The sequence below is a fragment of the Neoarius graeffei genome, chromosome 20, assembly GCF_027579695.1.
Source record: "Neoarius graeffei isolate fNeoGra1 chromosome 20, fNeoGra1.pri, whole genome shotgun sequence".
NCBI lineage: Eukaryota > Metazoa > Chordata > Actinopteri > Siluriformes > Ariidae > Neoarius > Neoarius graeffei.
This window is the reverse complement of record NC_083588.1, coordinates 17,177,112-17,197,453: the sequence shown is the minus strand read 5'-3', so window position 1 is coordinate 17,197,453 and position 20,342 is coordinate 17,177,112. Positions and strand designations below refer to the sequence as shown.

The following is a 20,342-nucleotide window of genomic DNA, read 5'->3' as shown; positions in this document are numbered from 1 at the left end:
ACCAGCTTTCCTGTCCCTGCAAATGAAAAATATCCCCACAGCATGATGCTGCCACCACCATGCTTCACTGTAGGAATGGTGTTCTCAGGGTGTTGAGTTTGTGCTACACATGGCATGTCTCATGATGGCCAAAAAGTTCAATTTTAGTCTCATCTGATCAGCGAATCTTCTTCCATGTGTTTGGGGCGTCTGCCACATGCTGTTGGGCAAACTCCAAACGTGTTTTCTTAAGCAATGGCTTTTTTTCAGGCCACTCTTCCATAAAGCCCCACTCTGTGGAGTCTATGGTTTAAAGTGGTCCTATGGACAGATCCTCCCATCTCCACTGTGGATCTTTGCAGCTCCTTCAGTGTTGTCTTTGTTGCATCTCTGATTAATGCCCTCCTTGCCTGGTCTGTGAGTTTTGGTGGGCGGCCTTCTCTTGTCAGGTTTGTAGTGGTGCCATATTCTTTCCATTTTGCTATAATGGATTTAATGGTGCTCCTTGGGATATTCAAAGTTTGGGATGATATTTATAACCCAACCCTCATCTATACTTCTCCACAACTTTGTCTTTGACCTGTTTGGAGGCTCCTTGGTTTTCATGTTGCTTGCTTAGTCATATTGCAGAGTCAGGGTCCTTCCAGAACAGGTTGATTTATACAGACATCATGTGACAGATCATGTGACACTTTGATTGCACACAGGTGGATCTTAATCAACTACTTATGTGACTTGTGAAGTGAATTGGTTGGACCAGCTTTTATTTAGGAGTTTCATACGAAAGGGGGTGAATACCTATGCACACTCCAGATTTCTGTTTTTTCATCTTAATTATTGTTTGTGTCACAATAAAACAACAATTTGCACCTTTAAAGCTGAAGGCATGTTGTGTAAATCAAATGGTGCTAACCTGCCAAAAATCCATTTTAATTCCAGCTTGTAATGTGATATAACATGACACCAAGGTGGATTAATACTTTTGCAAGACACTATATACTTTTTATATCCACTGAATGGACATATCTTTTTATGATGGTTTTATGATGATGATGATGATGATCTGGTATTTCTTGGTCCTGTTGAAGGCCTTGGCTCAAACCAGCTCATCACAATATGAGAATCTTGAACATTCCGTTACAGTGACCCCACTGTAGTATGGTTGACTCGAGGCCCAAATCTGAAAACTGGTGTGATTATTTTAATGTGTCGACTAATCTAGTTTGTTCTGCAAGCACTGTTCATGAGCTCATGGAGACGGTTTCTGTCCGGGCTTGCTTCCAGTTCCCAACAGGTCCTGGCACGGAGAGTGAGTCTGAGGCCTGGGTCAATGCCCTACTGGGCCGCATTTTCTGGGACTTCCTCAGGGAGAAGTACTGGGCTGATATGGTCTCCAAAAAGATCCAGATGAAGTTGAGTAAGATCCGGGTATGTTTTTTAGCCCTTGTTTTTCCTGAGTTCCTTGGGTCATTGAGGTGGTTTTGTGCTAAAACTGTTGTTTTAAAATCAAAGCTTCCGTACTTCATGAACGAGCTGACACTGACTGAACTGGACATGGGGATGGCTATTCCCAAGATTCTTAAGGCCTCCAAACCATCAGTGGACCATCAAGGTAAGCCTTTGGGTTGAGTCTGATTACACTGTAGATAGATTTGTATGGATTGAATGGTTTGTTGCCACATTATTGCTAGCCTGGGCCCGCCCATCCTAAGTGTGACGCAACACGAGGGCCTGTTGCGAGCTTAGTCTGGCAAGGCAAGCCATCTCCAGCTCTTCCAAGCTCCCGAAAAATCGGGAGCCAATCAACTTTGAGCATCTCCAACGGCCCTGGGTAGAGGTGTGTTCAAGGCAGTGACGTAGTAGAACTGCGACCGGAAGCCATAGATTGTTTACAGAATCTATGCCGGAAGCGCTTCATTCACTAGAAACATTACGAACATGGAGCAGCGGCAAGCCTTTGACACAGCGGTAGATGCTGTATTGAAAGCATTCAACGGGAAGTTCTCATTGAAAACGGAGCAAAGAGCAGCCCTGGAGGTATTTATCTTCTTCCTGTTACTCAAGCAGTTTCCGTCGCGTCACATACGTCAGAGGAAAGAGTGATGTGATTGGTTTAAGCTTCGTCACAGCCTTTTCTGGCTTCGACCAGTAGCAAACTGAGGCATTTCAGGGAGGCGGGTCAGCCACGCCTTTGGGAAACAGTTGGGCTTAATATCTTTGCCAGACCAAATGCTCACAAAGCTTTGAAGTCGCGTTAGCCAGACTACATTATTGCAGCTTTTCATTTTCCTGACAAAGTACGAAGGTAATGTACAAACATCATTCAATAATCATGTCCAAGTATTTGGTACAGGACCTCATCAGCAGGTCTTGATTTGCCACAATGCCAGAATAAGCTGCATCATTGCTGTTTTCAAGAAGGGTACAAGAAACTAAAGTACAATATATTAAATATATGTATAAAATATTTGTTTGAAAAAGTTAGTTTTAACCAGGGAATGGACTTGTTTAAAAATATAGCTGCAAGCAGCAATTAAGGGGGCCAAGCACTTTTCTGTAAAGTGCTCTAAAGGATATTTTAAGGCAAAACATCAAGCTAAAACTGAGACATCGCCACACTTCTAGTTTTTGGAAGTCCTCCCAAGTTGCAAATGATGTCAAATCTTGTTTATTAACTTTAAAGGTAGACTGCCTTTCAGATTTTTCAAGTAAAAAGAATTTTCCCTGACACCCAATTATTTTTGTTTAGTGGACTGAAAGCTACTGAATTCGAATTGCAGACCTCCAATTGTATGTTTTTTTTTAAATAGAACAATTAATCAATGTAGGGCCATGTGGCCCTAAAATCTCCGCTATTATTTCCTGCTTTCACCATGACCCAATTCAAGATACTACATCATGCATCAATTGGTGGGCTTTCCCCGTTCATGCAAGGCATTGTGGGATGCAAATTTGAAACAGGAGAGGAAAAATGGAGGATGTGTGTGAATGAAATGTGAAAGACCTACTACAGTAACAGAAAGTGAGAAGAAAAGACGTTATGTTGTGAAAGAAAGGAAACTCGGGACCAAACTAATAAATATTGGCGCTCAGCGAGCACCTCGTTGTGATCAGCTGTTCATTGAGCAACAGAATGATGTAACTGTCAGTGCACGGTCAAGGTAAACCTGTAGATGGCAGTAATGCAAGACCTGTGGATGCCAGCTGCCATAAAACAAAGAAGGTAAACCTGCGCATGTGTACACGGACTTCCTCTGTCTGCTTGACTGTGCGAAGCGAGCGATTTCACGTACATTATTTGCTCAGGAATTCCCTCAAATTAAATAACTTCCCAGCCACAGAATGGCCTGATATTTTGTGAGATATTACAGAAATAAACATGTATCACAATGAACAAATATCAGAGGGAACTAAATTTCGCCTATTTTATGAAATCAAAAGGCCGTCTAGCTTTAATTTACTCACAAATGTCTTTATTCCAGTTGAAAAGTGTTCAGCAGACTAGCTACTGGATTTGGGACACTACGACATCCTGAACTATTTAGTATTTGGGACTTCTAAATACACCGGAGATGCTAAAGGGTTACAAAAGTACAGATGCCTATTAATATTTCGAGGCAGGTTTTGTGCATGCCGGAATATTATGGGAAATTCCCGATAAAGGTAAGCTCAAACATGAACTTCTAACAGTAATATATAACCCAGGACCTAGATCTAGCATATTTTATGGTGTTTAGCTGAATCTTCATTATCAGTACATAAACATGCTGCTAGTCGAACCAAGCATTTGGTCCAATAAAATATATCATGTCCAAAGCCCACATCCAGATATACATTTTAATGTTCACACACTTGGCAGTTGGGTGGGGTGGGGTTTTTTCTTTTCTTTTTGTCGTCATGCAGTAGAGCTGCCAAGTGTGACGCACTGGTGTATGTACCAGTAGAATGTACCGAGTCGTGCCAGACCATGCACCCTGTTAAAAGCTTTACTATCTAGACCAAAGTTCTCTCCATGTTACGCCAACTTACGGACTTGTTGAATGTTAACTTGAGTACTCCGAGGCTAAATCTAGATCTACAGGATTTTTATAACTGAATGACCTTGAGCTAGAAAAGGTGTGAGGAGAAATATCAGGTTAGTATGAAACCTGTTATAAAATGTTCTCCACACACACGGAAATGCTTTGGCATCCAGTCTTCACGTTTAACTACAGCTCGCCATTTTTCTCGTCTTTCCGGGTTCGCCGGGAAGCGGTGTAAAGTTAAACCAGGTTTATCTCCATGTCTGTTATTACATCCAAAAGCACTACAGGTCTCTGGCATTGTTCTTTTAGGTGTACCTTCTACAAGTTTATCTGTAGATCTACTGAATCAGGCTTACAGTCACTCATATACACTTGTGGTGGTTGTTGTCAGACACAAAGCTTGCCCGGCAACATGGCCACAAACAAATCCACAGTTACGATGACGTCATGTGAAAGGCCCCTATAGGGAGAATGCAAGAGGCGAGAGTCTGTCGCTATGCTCCTGCTGGGCTGGTGAACTTCTCTCACCGTCTGTGAAGCAGCCCACAGAGCTCAAAAGATCATTTCTGACCGGCTCCAAGGCACTGAGAGAGTCTGAAAGCTGACCTTTCGCAGGCTCATGGGGAGGGAAGTGCTACCGTAATTAGAACAGACCCCGGGGTGCAGCAGAGTGATGTCAATAGCAAAATGTCTACTTGATACCGCAAGAAAGATGTACTAGAGAAGCAAGCCAAGTGTCTCCAGAGGAAAGGGCTTTGTCATTCAATATGCATTGATTGTAGTGCTATTAATTCATGATGTATAGTCTAAAATTCACAGTGGTGCAGATTCCAATGCTTCATTATCACAGTTACAGTACAATGTTGCACTATTGAGACTTGTGCTAGTCTCATTGCAGTAATGTTTGAGGACTCCTGAATGATGTAACACAAAAGCATTTACCCTACAGGCAGCAAATCATTAGCTCATACACTCTGAGTGGGAGGGATGGAATTACTCTTTTGTCAATCACAGTGATGCTCACCAATCATGCGTTTCTGTGGGCTCATGTATGTAGCAGAGGGCAGTTAGCGCTTTCCGTCAAGTGTATTCAGCTGCCCTGGTGAGCTGACTTCACATGTTTTGGAGGAAGCCAGACTTGTAGTACTCGAGTCCACCTCGTGCCGTAATTTTAAGGACTCGTGACTTGACTTGGACTTGAGCACTGATGACTCGGACTTGTGCATTCGGACTCGTAAATTGGAGACGAGGGCTTGGATTTTTTCTTAATTTTTTGTAACATGCCATAATAATTTGGCATAAGATATTTATATTTACATTAACTTTTATACTAATTTTGTGCAAGAGAATGCACATTCACCTGTTCGTACGTCATGTTGAGGAACAAACTAACGTTAATGGCGCTAAAATGCCTGGAGAGAAGCCCCTAGGACTGTCCGCTTTGCTTATACAGACATCTCGTGCAGTGGGAAAAAATGCCCTGCTGTGTGTTCCATATGTAGAAGAACTATCGAAGAGACGACGGGGACAACCTCGAACTTCAATCGTCATTTGGCAAGACTCCACCCAGAGAAGGAAGTGACACGCTATGGTCATTGCTCTGTTGCTTGCTGAGCGATGAACTAGCGAGTGTTAACCCCCTCTCATGTTATTTGCCCTGTTGATAGTGGGCGGGGCTTGCTGAGCGACAAACAAGCTTTTTATCTGTAGCCTATGAACTAAAATAGGGCAGTCGAGCAATAACATTAGTCCAACACAGTAGCAGAGACGGTTTCACATAAAGGCAGCAACAGCCACCGTCAAATGGTGCGGTTGGAGTCTTGTTCTTGGACGCAACTCTGATCGATAGTGGACTCGACTTGAAATTTTCTTTAATGACTTGGACTTGAACACTGGGGACTCGAGACTGGACTTGGACTTGAGGTTTAGTGACTTGACTACAACATTGGAGGATGCACGTGCTAACGTTCATTTACTCAAGTGGTGGTGTGATACAGGAGAGCTACCTCGTGGGTGAGGATTAGCAAAAAAAATTGCAACATGGGAGCACTTGGTGAAGTAGTATTAATTATTTATAATTCTCCTGTAGGTCTGTGGTTTGACTTGGAGATCTCGTACACTGGTTCTTTCCTGATGACCCTGGAGACCAAGATGAATCTGGCCAGGCTTGGGAAGGAGGTAGAGAGCTTTGGAGAACAAGGAAAAGAGGGGTAAGGAGCGTGGAGTGGTATGTAAGATGATTTGGTGTGGCAGTTACTCAATCACGTGTTATTGCAGATTTCGGTTCTGTGACACTGCAGTTAGCAATGAATGTATGGGAAAAGAAAAACTACTGAAATGTTCAAAAAGGTCAGTATTATACATTTAGTGTTCCTCTGCATTTTGAAGTAAAGCTGACGTGTTAATGATAACTTTGTTTTATTTTACATGAGAAAAAAAGGTATAAGGTTTAAATATTCTTCGTTTGCAATCACATGACCAAAACTGCTTGCATCATTGATTGCCGCCATGTTGGAGGTTATTTATTTATTAGATATACAGTGGTAAGAGGAGTTACGTTTAGAAGCTTGTAATCATTTCTCACATCTATTTTAAAGGGCTGATGACACGAACATGACTCTATGCAATTTCTTAAATAAACTATACAACATGGTAAACATGTTAGATTTCTGTTATAATTACGTGAAAAGAAGCTGTTGTTACGCGAATATCCAACTTTTAATTGCACAGCGCCAGAAAACTGGGTCCGTGGCTCGCGGCCATGTTGTGACGTCAGCGGAAGAACACGCTGCGGTTCACTGGCTGTTCTACTCTGGTTCTACTCAATGGAAATGGCGTATGAAAACGCCGGTGAACTCTCTAGTGCTAGCTCTTCCTCTTCTGGGAGTCTAGAATTGTGTTGATCTCTTCCGAATAGAATCTATGATAGCCTACCCTCTTTACCCTTTGCCTCTCGTTGCTAGGCGGCAGTTACATGAAAGCCGCAAGCTTTCACAAGCAAATACATGACTGATATCACGCCGACTTTATGATTACATTTATGATTATCATGTAGAATCTATAGCTCTACGTACCTTTATCTTATGTCGTTTCACAACACATGTTCTGACAGGAGGACTGTCTTTGGATCCGGCATAGCTACTAGTAGACCCCCTCCGGAATACTGGCAGTGTTGCCAGATTGGGAGGTTTCCCGCCCAGTTGGGCGGTTTCAAGTGCATTTTGGTGGGTTTTGAACATATTTTGGGCTGGAAAACTTCAGCAGTATCTGGCAACAGATATTGCTGACGTTTTCCAGCCCAAAATATGTTCAAAACCCACCAAAATGCACTTGAAACCGCCCAACTGGGCGGGAAACCTCCCAATCTGGCAATACTGTGTAGGCACTGCTGATGGTAGTAACACACGTTTGTGCTGAACTGAACACCCAAGAGATTCTTTTAAGCTGGGAAGGGTGTCAAAACAATCCAAATCGAAGTGTTCAGAGCACAGGACGGATGTTGGTGAGGGCTCCCACTTGTCACGAGTGCGCCTGACTTGCTTCACCCACTTCGCATGCAGCTCGGGATCTCTGGGAAACTTGAATAAACTTACCCCATCCTTGTAGGTTTTGGAGCAAAAGCCGGCAACACAACGCGAAGGCATAATAACTATATATATATATATATATATATATATATATATATATATATATATATATATATATATATATATATATATATATATATATATATATATTATAATAATACTAATAATGACAAACTGAACACCTGCCGCATCAACAACAAACTGGTAAGTTAGGAGGAAGGTTCTTTCGCTGACGTCATATAGCTCCTCCTCCTCCTCTTTCGTCTCCTGGGTGCTGCAGCCCCGTCAAATTTGCCCAAATAGCCGCGTTTTTTATCATAACTTGTAAAATAGGCGCCTTCGTGAATTAATATATGGATCATCAGAAATTACTTTTTATGTTATAAAACATCGCCAAAGATGTCAAAAACGTGTCATCAGCACTTTAAAAGCAATGATTTTGACTGCTTCAAAAGATAGGGCTCTGACACACGATATAACATATTTAGTTATAAAAGAGCACTCGCCAGGTGCGGAGGCTGCAGGATTTGAGGTAGAGGATTGACCTGAATCTTGTTTGATTGACTCTGTGATCGTTTGGGAAGATTCTTCAATAATTCTGCGTTTCTTTCTGCATTCTGTAAGCCTCGCATTTCGAGCTACCGCTTTAGTACCATCTTTGATTTTGTTGTGGCCCATATTTTGTGTTGGAGCCCAGTCAGGATATGTAAAATTGTAGCGATCAGCTGGTTTCCTTAATGGAACAAAAAAGCAAAAATTATGTACAGCTCTTTTTAAAATGAAATAATCGTAGAAGCCTTTGATTGTCGGCTCACGCACTCGATCACGGCGAGTTTCTGCACGACCAGGCTATTAAACGATCCGATATTTCTTTTATATATTGCGATCTTTCATTAATAACCAGTTCATAACACTTACCATTTGATAAAATGTTCACTGCAGACTTGTGTGGTTTTTCCTTCGTCATCGCTTAAGCCTAGGTCACAACCGGACGTACGATTTTTTTGGCCGTGTGATTTTTGCCGTTTCCCAAATCGCTGCGTTTTTTTTTTTTTTTTTTTGTTCGTGGAGAAAGACACACGTTGGCCGCAAGTTTGTCTTGCAACCTGAAAAAAACGTAAGCGCCCGTAGAGTTTGTTTGACATGACAAAGAACCTCTGCGGCCAGTCTACGGCTCGAAAATCAGCACGTCACACGCGTGCCCTCCGTGCGTTTCTTGCGTTTTTTGCACGTAGACTGGCCGTAGGAGCACGTACGGCCGGTTGTGACCGAGGCATTAGATCAGCCTGGTTTATTTTGGACAGCCGTTGACGTCGACGCTCCGTGGACAACTCTCCTGTTTTTTCTCCTTGATTGTTTATAATTGTTGGACTTCTAAAGAACTTAAGTCCCCTTGTCTCGAATAGAGTTGTGCCCGCATTCAATTACAGCACAGAGTCGGCATAGCGAAGAAACAAAAGGAATTCTTGAGCATAACCTCTCGAGCATATCTTCTATAGTAAATGTACGCCGCGTGAGTTTGTCCTCCAACATGGCCCACTTCTGGTTCAAAGCCTTATGCATAATTAGCCATAACGTCACGTGCAAACGAAGAATTATGAAATCTGCTTTTTCTATTTTTGCTTTCGTGTATGTATGTTTTCACTCTCCCTAGTTTGACTCATCATTCAAAATAAATCAGACTTTAATAAATTAATCTGTTTTAGTCTAAAAATATTGCTGTTAACTAATGTTTTTTTTGTTTTGTTTTTTTTCGCATGTACCTGCCCCATATGGATCTGATGGATCTGTTCCGTTATTGGTGAGTCAAGCCTGCACTCTGCCCATTTCCTGATGTCTCAGTTTCATTATTACACCACACCAATTAATAATATAAACTATAACCATGACAGAGATGATGCAATGCTATAACTCCTTGTTGTTTTTAAATTTTTGAAAATCAGCAGTGATATATCTAGCAGCTGTGGAGCAGGGGCGATTTCTCAGAGACAACAAGGGAAGCCGAGCTTCCCCTAAAATTCTCTCCCCAAACTGCGGCGTCTACGACGTTGAATTCTCATTAAAGCAAATAACTTGCATAACATAATATATACCCATAATATATATTTATGTTCATAACTATCCTGTAACTTATTTGAGTGATGTCTGACGAACTTGCAGTTCGCTACGAGAATCACCTTTGCTGCCAGGCTGTAACCTTTCTTATTTCAGTGGGCTCTATGGACTGGCAGCAGTGTTGCCAGATTGGGCGGTTTTAAGTGCATTTTGGCGGGTTTTGAACATATTTTGGGATGGAAAACGTCAGCAGTATCTGGCAACACTGACTGGCAGCCGGGTATCCGTTGCAGTCTACGAGACAGCTCTGAACAGCCAATTTCGGCTAGTTGTTATTGGTTAAAATCAACAAAATCGTCACTTCCAGGGAAGCCGGGATTCTCTGGGACTAAACGAGACAGTGGGATGGACAAGAAGCCGGGCTGATAAAGGATTATTGGAGGTAGTGTTTGAAAGACATGAGGAGGGCGGTACTTCGGCGAGGAACACGGAAGTATGATCAGTCAGTCCCTAGCGGATGTCGAGAAAGTGTAGTCGTGTGCCAAAGTGCTGTCCGAATTTCTTTTCATATAAACGGTTCTTATTGATGTCTCTGTACATTACTCTGTAAATAAATGTAAATATTACTCGTTGTGCTCCGTTAACTTTCATCCATTCTATCAGTTTGATCATTCGTGAATTCACTCGTTTGTTTCATTTGTAGTTCAATCTGGTTGTAGGCTAGCTTGAGCCTTATTGGGATCTGCAGTGCTAGCTGCTAACAGAAATTGGTAAAGTCTCTGGAAAGCACAACCAGCTGGTATGACAGGGTCACAGACCATTTTCTGGAAAAGGAGCGGAGGGCAGAATTTGTGTATAAATAGTGTTCATGTTCATGAATCTGAAGTGTGTATATTGTTCAGTAATGTTAAGAGAATGGTGGGCTCTGTGTTATAGGTTATACCTGGGTATAATATTCAAGGTTCTGTGTGTTGCATAGCCTACCTGGTTATGAATTTCCAGACTGTGTTGCAGAAGATGTTCAAGGATGTGTTGCACAGCTGGGTGTTGTGTTAAAGACTCTGTGTTGCATATCAGGGTATGATGTTCAAGGCTCTTCGTTGAATAGCCAGTGATTTTTGGATGTTTGATATTTTTGATTAAGGATATGAGGCACTAGCCTGGCAAGCCAGACTATAACATGAAATGTACAAGCAAAAATACTTTCTGCCACTAGGTGGGGTTGTCTAGTTCACTATGCTAATGGGGCACACCTTTCTATGCTTTGATATCCGGCCTACAGGTTTTACTATGAATGCGTAAAATGGGCTTCCCCTGTTTTAAAAACCAGCAGCCGCCACTGCTGTGGAGTATAGAGTAACTAATGCCGCTTTTCCACTACAAACGCGGCTGAGCCGTGCCGTGCTGAGTTGGGCTGAGTCGAGCTGAGCGGGGCTGTTGGAGTTGCATTTCGACTACAACCGCGCTGAAGCGTGCTGGCTGGAAGTGGGTGGACACATTGGGTGGAGTTAGCGAAAGTGGGTGGACGTCAGGTGATGTCGTTTGGCGGCGCAAACAGTGACATCAGTGAGCTTTTAAGCGGTAGTCTCACGACCCGGATAGTAAACAATAAACATGGAGGACATGGTTAGTGTTGCTGGTCTTGGTGCTGTGGCTTGTTGTCACCGACAACGCCAACAGATACTGGCAAGAGCGTATAGATGAGGCGAGGCGCATAAGGCTTCATAATTCTCGTAATTCGTAACTCTCCTTCTTCCGGGTTTACGGTGTTTACAGATCCCAGCGTGCTCGCGGGGCGTGTGAGGACACTCCTCACCAATCAGCACGCAGGGGAGTGTCTCCTCACGCCCCTAGCCTCACTCAGCTCGGTTTGGCTCGCTTCAGCCCTACTCCAAAACCGTGCGAGTTTTGGGGGCTAAGTAGGGCTGAAGCGAGCTGAGTCGTGCTGTTTTTGGATAGTCGAAACGCGAGCCGTGTTGGGCTGAAGCGAGCTGAAGTGAGCTGAAAAAGGGTAGTGGAAAAGGGCCATTAATGTTTACTATCCATGCTTCTGCTAACCACTGAACAGAAGGTCCAGATGTGTGCACTAATCAAGCATAATTAGCAAATGCATCCAGAGCCAGAAAAGGAACTGGCCAGAGGATTAGGAAGAAAAAATAAATTGTGTGTGTATGTGTGTTAGGTCCAGACCACGTATATACTGCCTGGCTGACAGTGATGAGGAGTCATCCAGTGCCGGATCATCTGATGAGGAGGATCCAGCAGAAGTACCTGAAATGCCAGGGACAGAGAGGTGAGTGTAGAAGCAAAGTTCATATGAGGAGGCTTCTTGTATAGCAGGTATTACTGCTGTCTTTTGGAAATAGAATCATTATATGAAGTTAATAATGAACATTAATCACAGACTCCTTGTGCCTTGCATTAACCCTATTTTAACTATTAACACCTTAAGCCTCGGTCACAACCAGCCGTACGTGCTCCTACGGCCGGTCTACGTGCAAAAAATGCAAGAAACGCACGGAGGGCGCGCGTGTGACGTGCTGATTTTTGAGCCAAAGACTGGCTGCAGACCAGCCGCAGAGGTTCTTTGTCATGTCAAACAAACTCTATGGGCGCTTACTTTTTTTCAGGTTGCAAGACAAACTTACGGCCAACGTGCGTCTTTCTCCACGAACAAAAAAAAAACGCAGCGATTTGGGGAAACGCCAAAAATTGCACGGCCAAAAAATCGTACGTCCGGTTGTGACCTAGGCTTTAGGGGAGAGCGGGGAGAATTGGGACAAAACAAAAGTTTTCAGCTTTTCTAGTTTGTATGAAATTCTTGGCAGGTAGCATCACATCCGTATTGTGTTAGAGAGGATTTACTATACCCTTTAATCTTACCACAACATTAGTTTCTCAGCTTGTCGCATATACTGGCCTTCAGGCTTCACTTTTCTGGCATTATTTGTTGTGGGAAGACACGGTACATTATGTTCGGAGACTTGGGACATGGTGAAAAGCAGGCTTGTAGTCCGGCTCGTGACTTGACTCGGACTCGTGCATTAACTGCATTCGGATTCGTAAATTGGAGACCAGGACTCGGATTTTTTCTTTATTTTTTGTAACATGCCGCCATAATTTGGCATAAGATATTTATATCTGCATTAATTTTTATACTAATTTTGTGCAAGAGAATGCACATTCACCTGTTCATACTGTACGTCATGTTCAGGAACAAACTAACGTTAATGGCGCTAAAATGCCTGGAGAGAACGCTCCTAGGACTGTCCGCTTTGCTTTTACAGACTTCTCGTGCAGTGGGGAAAAAAATGCCCTGCTGTGCGTTCCATATGTAGAAGAACTATTGAGGAGATGACGGGGACAACTTCGAACTTCAATCGTCGTTTGGCAAGACTCCACCCAGAGAAGGAAGTGACACGCTATGGTCATTGCTCTGTTGCTTGCTGAGCGATGAACTAGCTAGTGTTAACCCTCTCTCATGTTATTTACCCTGTTGATAGTGGGCGGGGCTTGCTGAGCGATGAACAAGCTTTTTATCTGTAGCCTATTAACTAAAATGGGGCAGTCGAGCAGTAACATTAGTCCAACACAGCAGCAGAGACGGTTTCAGATAAAGGCAGCAACAGCCACCGTCAAATGGTGCAGTTGGAGTCTTGTTCTTGGACTCGACTCGAAATTTACTTTAATGACTTGGGCGGCACAGTGGTGTAGTGGTGCGGCGACAGTGCTAACAGCAAGAAGGTTCTGGGTTCGAGCCCAGTGGCTAACAGGGGCCTTTCTGTGTGGAGTTTGCATGTCCTCCCCGTGTCTGCGTGGGTTTCCTCCGGGTGCTCAGGTTTCCCCCACAGTCCAAAGACATGCAGGTTAGGTTAATCGGTGGCTCTAAATTGACCGTAGGTGTGAATGTGAGTGTGAATGGTTGTTTGTCTCTATGTGTCAGCCCTGCAATGATCTGGCGACTTGTCCAGGGTGTACCCCGCCTCTCACCCATAGTCAGCTGGGATGGGCTCCAGTTTGCCCACGACCCTGCACAGGGTAAGCGGTTACGGATAATGGATGGATGACTTGGACTTGAACTTCTGTGACATTGGACCATATGGGCTAGCCTTTGTGCCCCATGTGAATCAATGAGCCGTCGACACCCATGACCCGGTCACCGGTTGTCCTTTGGATCCTTGGACTCCTTTTGGTACATGCTAACCACTGCATACCAGGAACACCTCACAAGGTGTGCCATTTTGGAGATGCTCAGACCCAGTCATCTAGCAATCACAATTTGGCCCTTGTTAAAGTTGCTCAGATCCTTACACTTGCCCATTTTTCCTGCTTCCAACACATCAACTTCAGGAGCTGACTGTTCTTTTGCTGCCTAATATATCCCACCCCTTGACAGGCGCCATGTAATGAGATAATCAATGTTATTCCCTTCACCGGTCAGTGATCACATACTATATATGTACATGTAGATTGTCTGTCTCTTTGTCTTATGCTAGTATGAACCTAGCTTAATATAAGAGCTTTGCGGTTCTGTTTACTCACCATTTTAATGTTATAATCAGTTATACAACTGAATCTTTTATTCAGCATTGTATTGCCATTAAACCCCATGGTTGGGCAGAACACCGACACTCATAGCCTACAGTTCTGTCAGCTTCTGTAAACAATAACCATAAAAAGTTATTGATGAACCCTGACAGTCTGCATGCTTTCTTTCTCACGTTATTCTGCAGTTTCGTTGGGGGACACCGGCCGAGCAAGATCATGCGCTTTGTGGACAAGATCGCAAAGTCAAAGTATTTTCAGAAGGCCACCGAGACGGAGTTCATAAAGAAGAAGATGGAGGAGATGTCCAACACTCCTCTTCTCCTCACTGTGGAAGTGCAAGAGTGCCAGGGCATGCTGGCCATCAACATTCCACCGCCCCCTACAGACAGAATATGGTATGGTCTGAATTAATACGGAGTTGGGGGATTTATTTTATTTTTATTTTTTTAAACCTTTTACAAAAAAAAATAAAATGGCTCTTGCCTTGATAGTTTCATCATACGCCCTCTGCAGGTTGTGTATGGTAATTAAAAACCAGGCAATTTAACTGTTATGTTCTGTCTCGGTCAAAGTAACCCATGAAATTGTTTAACAGAAGTGGAGGAATGCAAAAATGTTTTATAAGCAGTTCTCCCAACGCCTGAATGGGTTTCCTCCTACAGTCCATAAACATGTGGTCAACTGGCTACTCTAAATTGCCCAGAGGTGTGGATGCGAGTGTGAATGTGTTAGCTCTGCGATAGATTGGCGACCTGCCCAGGGTATACCCCGCCTCTCACCTGAAATCAGCTGGGATTTGCTCCAGCTTCCACTGAACCTGACCGATAAGGGGTGTAGATAATGAATGGATGGTTTTTATTAGCTCATCGGCCGTAGCCGATTGTTTTTGTTTGTTTATTTATTATTTAAGCTCACCGGCTGTAGCCGATGAGCTATTGCCATCACACGGTGTCTGATGTACGTCCGTTGTCGGTCAGCAGTTCACAAAAATCGTGACTCCTCCCTGAGTTTTCGCTGGATTTTGATTGACTGACTGTTTTGTTTGGAAGATCTAATCAGTTTGCACAAAATTCCTCCCTGGTTTTGTGATTTCTCATTAACAAGTTGCTAATTAGGCCAGTTAACCAATTTTCAGGAAAATTGCTATTCCTCCCTCACTTTTCAATGTTTTTTTTTTTTTTAAATCCCCCACTGGCCAAAAGCCCCAAAGGGGGATTATGTCGTGGCGATTTCCATCCATCTGTTCTGGGAAGGGTATTCACCTTCTGAAATCAACTCCTCTCACAATTTTTGGAGGAATTTCACAAAACTTGGCAGGATTCTTTGTTATATGTAGGTAATGCGCATACTGTAATTTCGTTAAATTGGCTCACATTTTACCAGAGTTACAGCCCTTGATTAACAAAATTATACTTTGATAGTACTCTTATGAAAAAGTGCGTTTTCCTTCTGAAATCAACTCCTCTCACAATTTTTGGAGAAATTTCACGAAACTTGGCAAAAGGCATTGTTATATGTCATTAGTACGCATATTGTTATTTTGTTCAATTCGGTTGCATTTTACCAGAGTTACAGCCCTTGATTAACAACCTTGTACTTTGACAGTTTCATGAAGGTGTGCTCGCCTTCTGACATCAACTCCTTTCACAATTTTTGGACAAATTTCTCGAAGCTTGGCAAAAGGCCTTGTTATATGACGGTAATATGCATACTGTGATTTTCGTTTGTGAACATTTTACCAGAGTTTTGACCCTTGATGAAGTAACTTGTACTTTGACAGTTTCATGAGGGTGTATGTTCTTCTGAAATCAGCTCCTCTCACAATTTGTGGAGGAATTTCACCAAACTTGGCAAAAGGCTTTGTTATGACAGTTATACGCATATTGAAATTTTGTTTAATTTGGGCAAATTTTACCCGAGTTATGCCCTTGATTATTAACAAACTTGTACTTTGGTAATTTCATCAAAGTGTGCTTGCTTTCTGCAATCAACTTCCCTTACAATTTGAATCCCTTGTTGGCCGAAAGGTCAGAAGGGGGATTGTGTCATGGCGATATCCGTCCGTCTGTCCTGGGAAGGGTACTCACCTTCTGAAATCAGCTCCTCTCACAATTTTTGGAGGAATTTCAGAAAACTTGGCAGGATTCTTTGTTATATGTAGGTAATGCGCATACTGTAATTTCGTTAAATTGGCTCACATTTTACCAGAGTTACAGCCCTTGATTAACAAAATTATACTTTGACAGTACTCTTATGAAAAAGTGCATTTTCCTTCTGAAATCAACTCCTCTCACAATTTTTGGAGGAATTTCACGAAACTTGGCAAAAGGCATTGTTATATGTCATTAGTACGCATATTGTTATTTTGTTCAATTCTGTTGCATTTTACCAGAGTTACAGCCCTTGATTAACAACCTTGTACTTTGACAGTTTCATGAAGGTGTGCTCACCTTCTGACGTCAACTCCTTTCACAATTTTTGGACAAATTTCTCGAAGCTTGGCAAAAGGCCTTGTTATATGACGGTAATACGCATACTGCGATTTAATTTCGTTTGTGAACATTTCACCAGAGTTTTGACCCTTGATTAAGTAACTTGTACTTTGACAGTTTCATGAGGGTGAACGTTCTTCTGAAATCAACTCCTCTCACAATTTTTGGAGGAATTTCACAAAACTTGGCAGGATTCTTTGTGTTATGTCTGTAATATGCATATTGCAGTTTCGTTCAATTCAGTCACATTTTACCAGAGTTATGGCATAGTTTCCAGCGGAGGATATTGTGCTCTCTGAGCACTCTTGTGATTCTGATTTGTTTCGTTTTGAAGATCTAATTGTTCTCATGAAGAACAACTTGGCTAATTATAAATGAGCCTGGTTTCTCACGGTACGGCCGTGTGAGCTACTGTGTCGCTGACGCTCTGGTTCTGGCTGCTGTCTCATAGAGGCTGTAGCCATGATGTCATTGTGTTGTAAGAATGAGTGTAACGATCGCGCACTGCGCATACAGGTATTCCTATTAAAATGACTGGTGAGTGTATGCCATTCAAAATAAATGGACTAGACTAAAGAAATTGCTTTCAGACATGTTTATGCTTATTACTGAGGGGAAAGTGCGTTCATATTTTAAAATGTACTCCAGGTTATCCCCCTTTCCTCGCCTTCTTCAGCCAGTGGTCCCATGTGTGGAAGTTGTCAGAGTATTGAGACCACTGAGCTTTAGCGCTGGGCCTTTTCCGGGAAACAAGAGTTTCATGGCGACAGCATGCGTATGTCAGCCTCGGTTCGGAGGTTTCAGTTTTGAAAACTGTAAGAGTTTAATTAGTAGAATAATATAAAGTACAGACACTTGGTATATTTTACTTCTGTGATTTAAAAAAAAAATTGTTCAATTTTGGATTACGCTTCATTTTTGTGGCTACTGCCTTGTGTATGCTGTATTTACTGTATGGACATGGTATCAGAAAACAATTTTATTTATAAACAGTTGCCACGTGTACCCATAGGGTACCTATTTTTTACTTTCTTATAACCTCTTAAAATAATTTATCATATTTTCAATGAGATTAAGCTAAGGCCATCCTTAAAAAAAAAATCCGTTTCCTGTCCACCAGGTGAGCAAAAAAAATTTCAGTCGGGAGGGAGGGATATTTTTTTATATATATATATATATATATATCTCAGCTGGATAGTACAGTGGTAATGCTCACTGACTACGACGCAGGAGATCGGGGTTCGAATCCCGGTCGGGGCAAAACATCATCCAGTAAGGGTCCTTAGGCAAAACCCCTCATGATATATCAGCCTACCTCAGGAATGAGTGAAAACATAACTGATAGAGTCATACCGGCTCAGACGTCGCCCGGGTCAACAAGGTCTGCGTCAGTTGCTAGGGAACCAGGGCAAACTGATGAGAAATGGGCTACTGGAACAAGACATCGATGGACGAGGACAGAAAATACGGATTTGCTGGAATGCTACTATACAAGCAATCCCAGAGAGAGGGGATACATGCAGAGAATACACTAGAAATACAACAACGATGCTACGGCAAGGGGGAGCCAGGAAGACAGGTCAGTGGGGAGATGTCATCATCCCCACAACCAGAGATTGGGTACCAAGCCCCAACAGCTAACAGCCTCAACACAAGAGCTGCTGACCTGAGAAGGAAGATCGTGACCCAACTGGAAACCTGGAGCCCCCGACAAATACCGAAGCTGAGTTGCCAAGTACCTTCAGAAGATCTACTAGTAGATGTGAATGCTGCTCTGAAGACAATCTCCACAAGAACCATCACTGAGACCAACAAGCTGATACACAGTACAGCAACAGTAATCATGGAGATGCTTGGACACAAGGTGGGCTCGGGACATAACAAACAGTATCCACCATGTAAGAGACGATTAGAGGCCAAGATAAAGGCAGCAAGGAGAGAAGTTAGCCAGCTAGCTGAACTACAGAAAGGGAACATGGTGAATAAAGGGGCGCCCAGGAAGTACAACTCACTCTCCATACCAGAGGCACTCGAAACTGCCAAACAGTGGCTCTGGCCACCCGGTTGAGGAGATACACCAAGGAAGGAGAGGCCAGGAGAATAAACAAGCTGTTCTCCACTGAACCAGCCAAGGTGTACTCTCAATGGCAGGGGAACAACAACCGGTCAGACCCACCAAGAGCTGAGGTGGAAAAATACTGGAAAGACATATGGGAAAGAAAGGCATCACACAACACCGATGCCCAATGGTTAGTGGACCTAAGAACTGACCACAGCAACCTCCCAGAACAAGAACCAGTAACCATCTCAATGGCAGACGTCCAAGAAAGAGTGTCAAAGATGAAGAGCTGGACAGCACCAGGCCCCGATATGATCCATACGTACTGGCTGAAGAAGCTAACTGCACTCCATGAACGCCTAGCAGCACAGATGAACCAGCTGCTGAGGGATGGAACCCACCCAGAATGGCTAACCCAAGGCAGTCCTAATCATGAAGGACCCCCAGAAGGGACCCATCCCATCCAACTACCGGCCAATTACCTGTCTCTGCACAACATGGAAGGCCCTGTCAGGCATCATTGCGGCAAAAATGAGTAAGCATGTGGCTCAATACATGAGCGAGGCACAGAAAGGAATTGGCAGTAACACCAGAGGAGCCAAGCACCAGCTACTGGCCGATAGAACAGTCGCCCGAGACTGTAAGAAGAGACAGACCAACCTGTGCACTGCCTGGATTGACTACAAGAAAGCCTACGACTCAATGCCACACACATGGATACTGGAATGTCTGGAACTGTATAAGATCAACAGGAACCTAAGGACCTTCATCCAGAACTCAATGGAAATGTGGAAGACAACCCTAGAGGCCAACTCAAAACCCATTGCCCAAGTCAACATCAAGTGCGGCATATACCAAGGAGATGCGCTATCACCACTGCTGTTCTGCATAGGCCTGAACCCCCTCAGTCAGATCATCACGAAGAGCGGCTACGGGTACCGATTCCTTAGTGGGGCAACAATCAGCCACCCGCTCTACATGGATGACATCAAGCTGTATGCCAGGAACGAGCGAGAAATAGACTCGCTGATCCACACCACCCGGATCTACAGCGATGACATAGGGATGTCATTCGGATTGGACAAGTGTGGCCGGATGGTCTCAAAGAGAGGCAAGATGATCCGGACTGAAGGGATTGACCTACCAGAGGGCAACATAGGTGATATCCAAGACAGCTACAAGTACCTTGGCATCCCACAGGCTAATGGAAACCATGAAGAGGCCACAAGGAAGTCAACCACAGCCAAATACCTCCAGAGAGTAAGGCAGGTCCTGAAAAGTCAGCTGAATGGTAAAAACAAGGTCCGAGCCATCAACATGTACGCACTACCAGTCATCAGATACCCCGCTGGTATCATAAACTGGCCAAAGGAGGAGATAGAAGCCACAGATATCAAGACTAGAAAGCTCCTCACCATGCATGGAGGGTTCCACCCCAAGTCCAGCACCCTGAGACTATACACTAAGCGGAAAGAGGGAGGCCGAGGGCTAGTGAGCGTCAAGACCACGGTCCAGGATGAAACATCGAAAATCCGAGAATACATCAGAAAGATGGCCCCAAAGGATGAACTGCTAAGTGAATGTCTCAGGCAGCAGA

At 43.4% G+C, this 20,342-nt stretch overlaps 1 protein-coding gene across 4 annotated transcripts in view; it reads left to right on the top strand.

Annotated features, from left to right (window-relative positions):
- tex2 (testis expressed 2) overlaps positions 1 to 20,342 on the top strand; it is a 93,368-nt gene that overhangs the window by 59,063 nt on the left and 13,963 nt on the right. For all 4 annotated transcript variants that reach the window (XM_060901350.1, XM_060901351.1, XM_060901353.1 and 1 more), the window contains 5 exons: positions 1,264 to 1,407; positions 1,492 to 1,591; positions 6,094 to 6,214; positions 11,835 to 11,939; positions 14,380 to 14,589. In XM_060901350.1, coding sequence (XP_060757333.1) covers positions 1,264 to 1,407; positions 1,492 to 1,591; positions 6,094 to 6,214; positions 11,835 to 11,939; positions 14,380 to 14,589 — 680 coding nt within the window. The remainder of the gene's footprint in view (positions 1 to 1,263; positions 1,408 to 1,491; positions 1,592 to 6,093; positions 6,215 to 11,834; positions 11,940 to 14,379; positions 14,590 to 20,342) is intronic.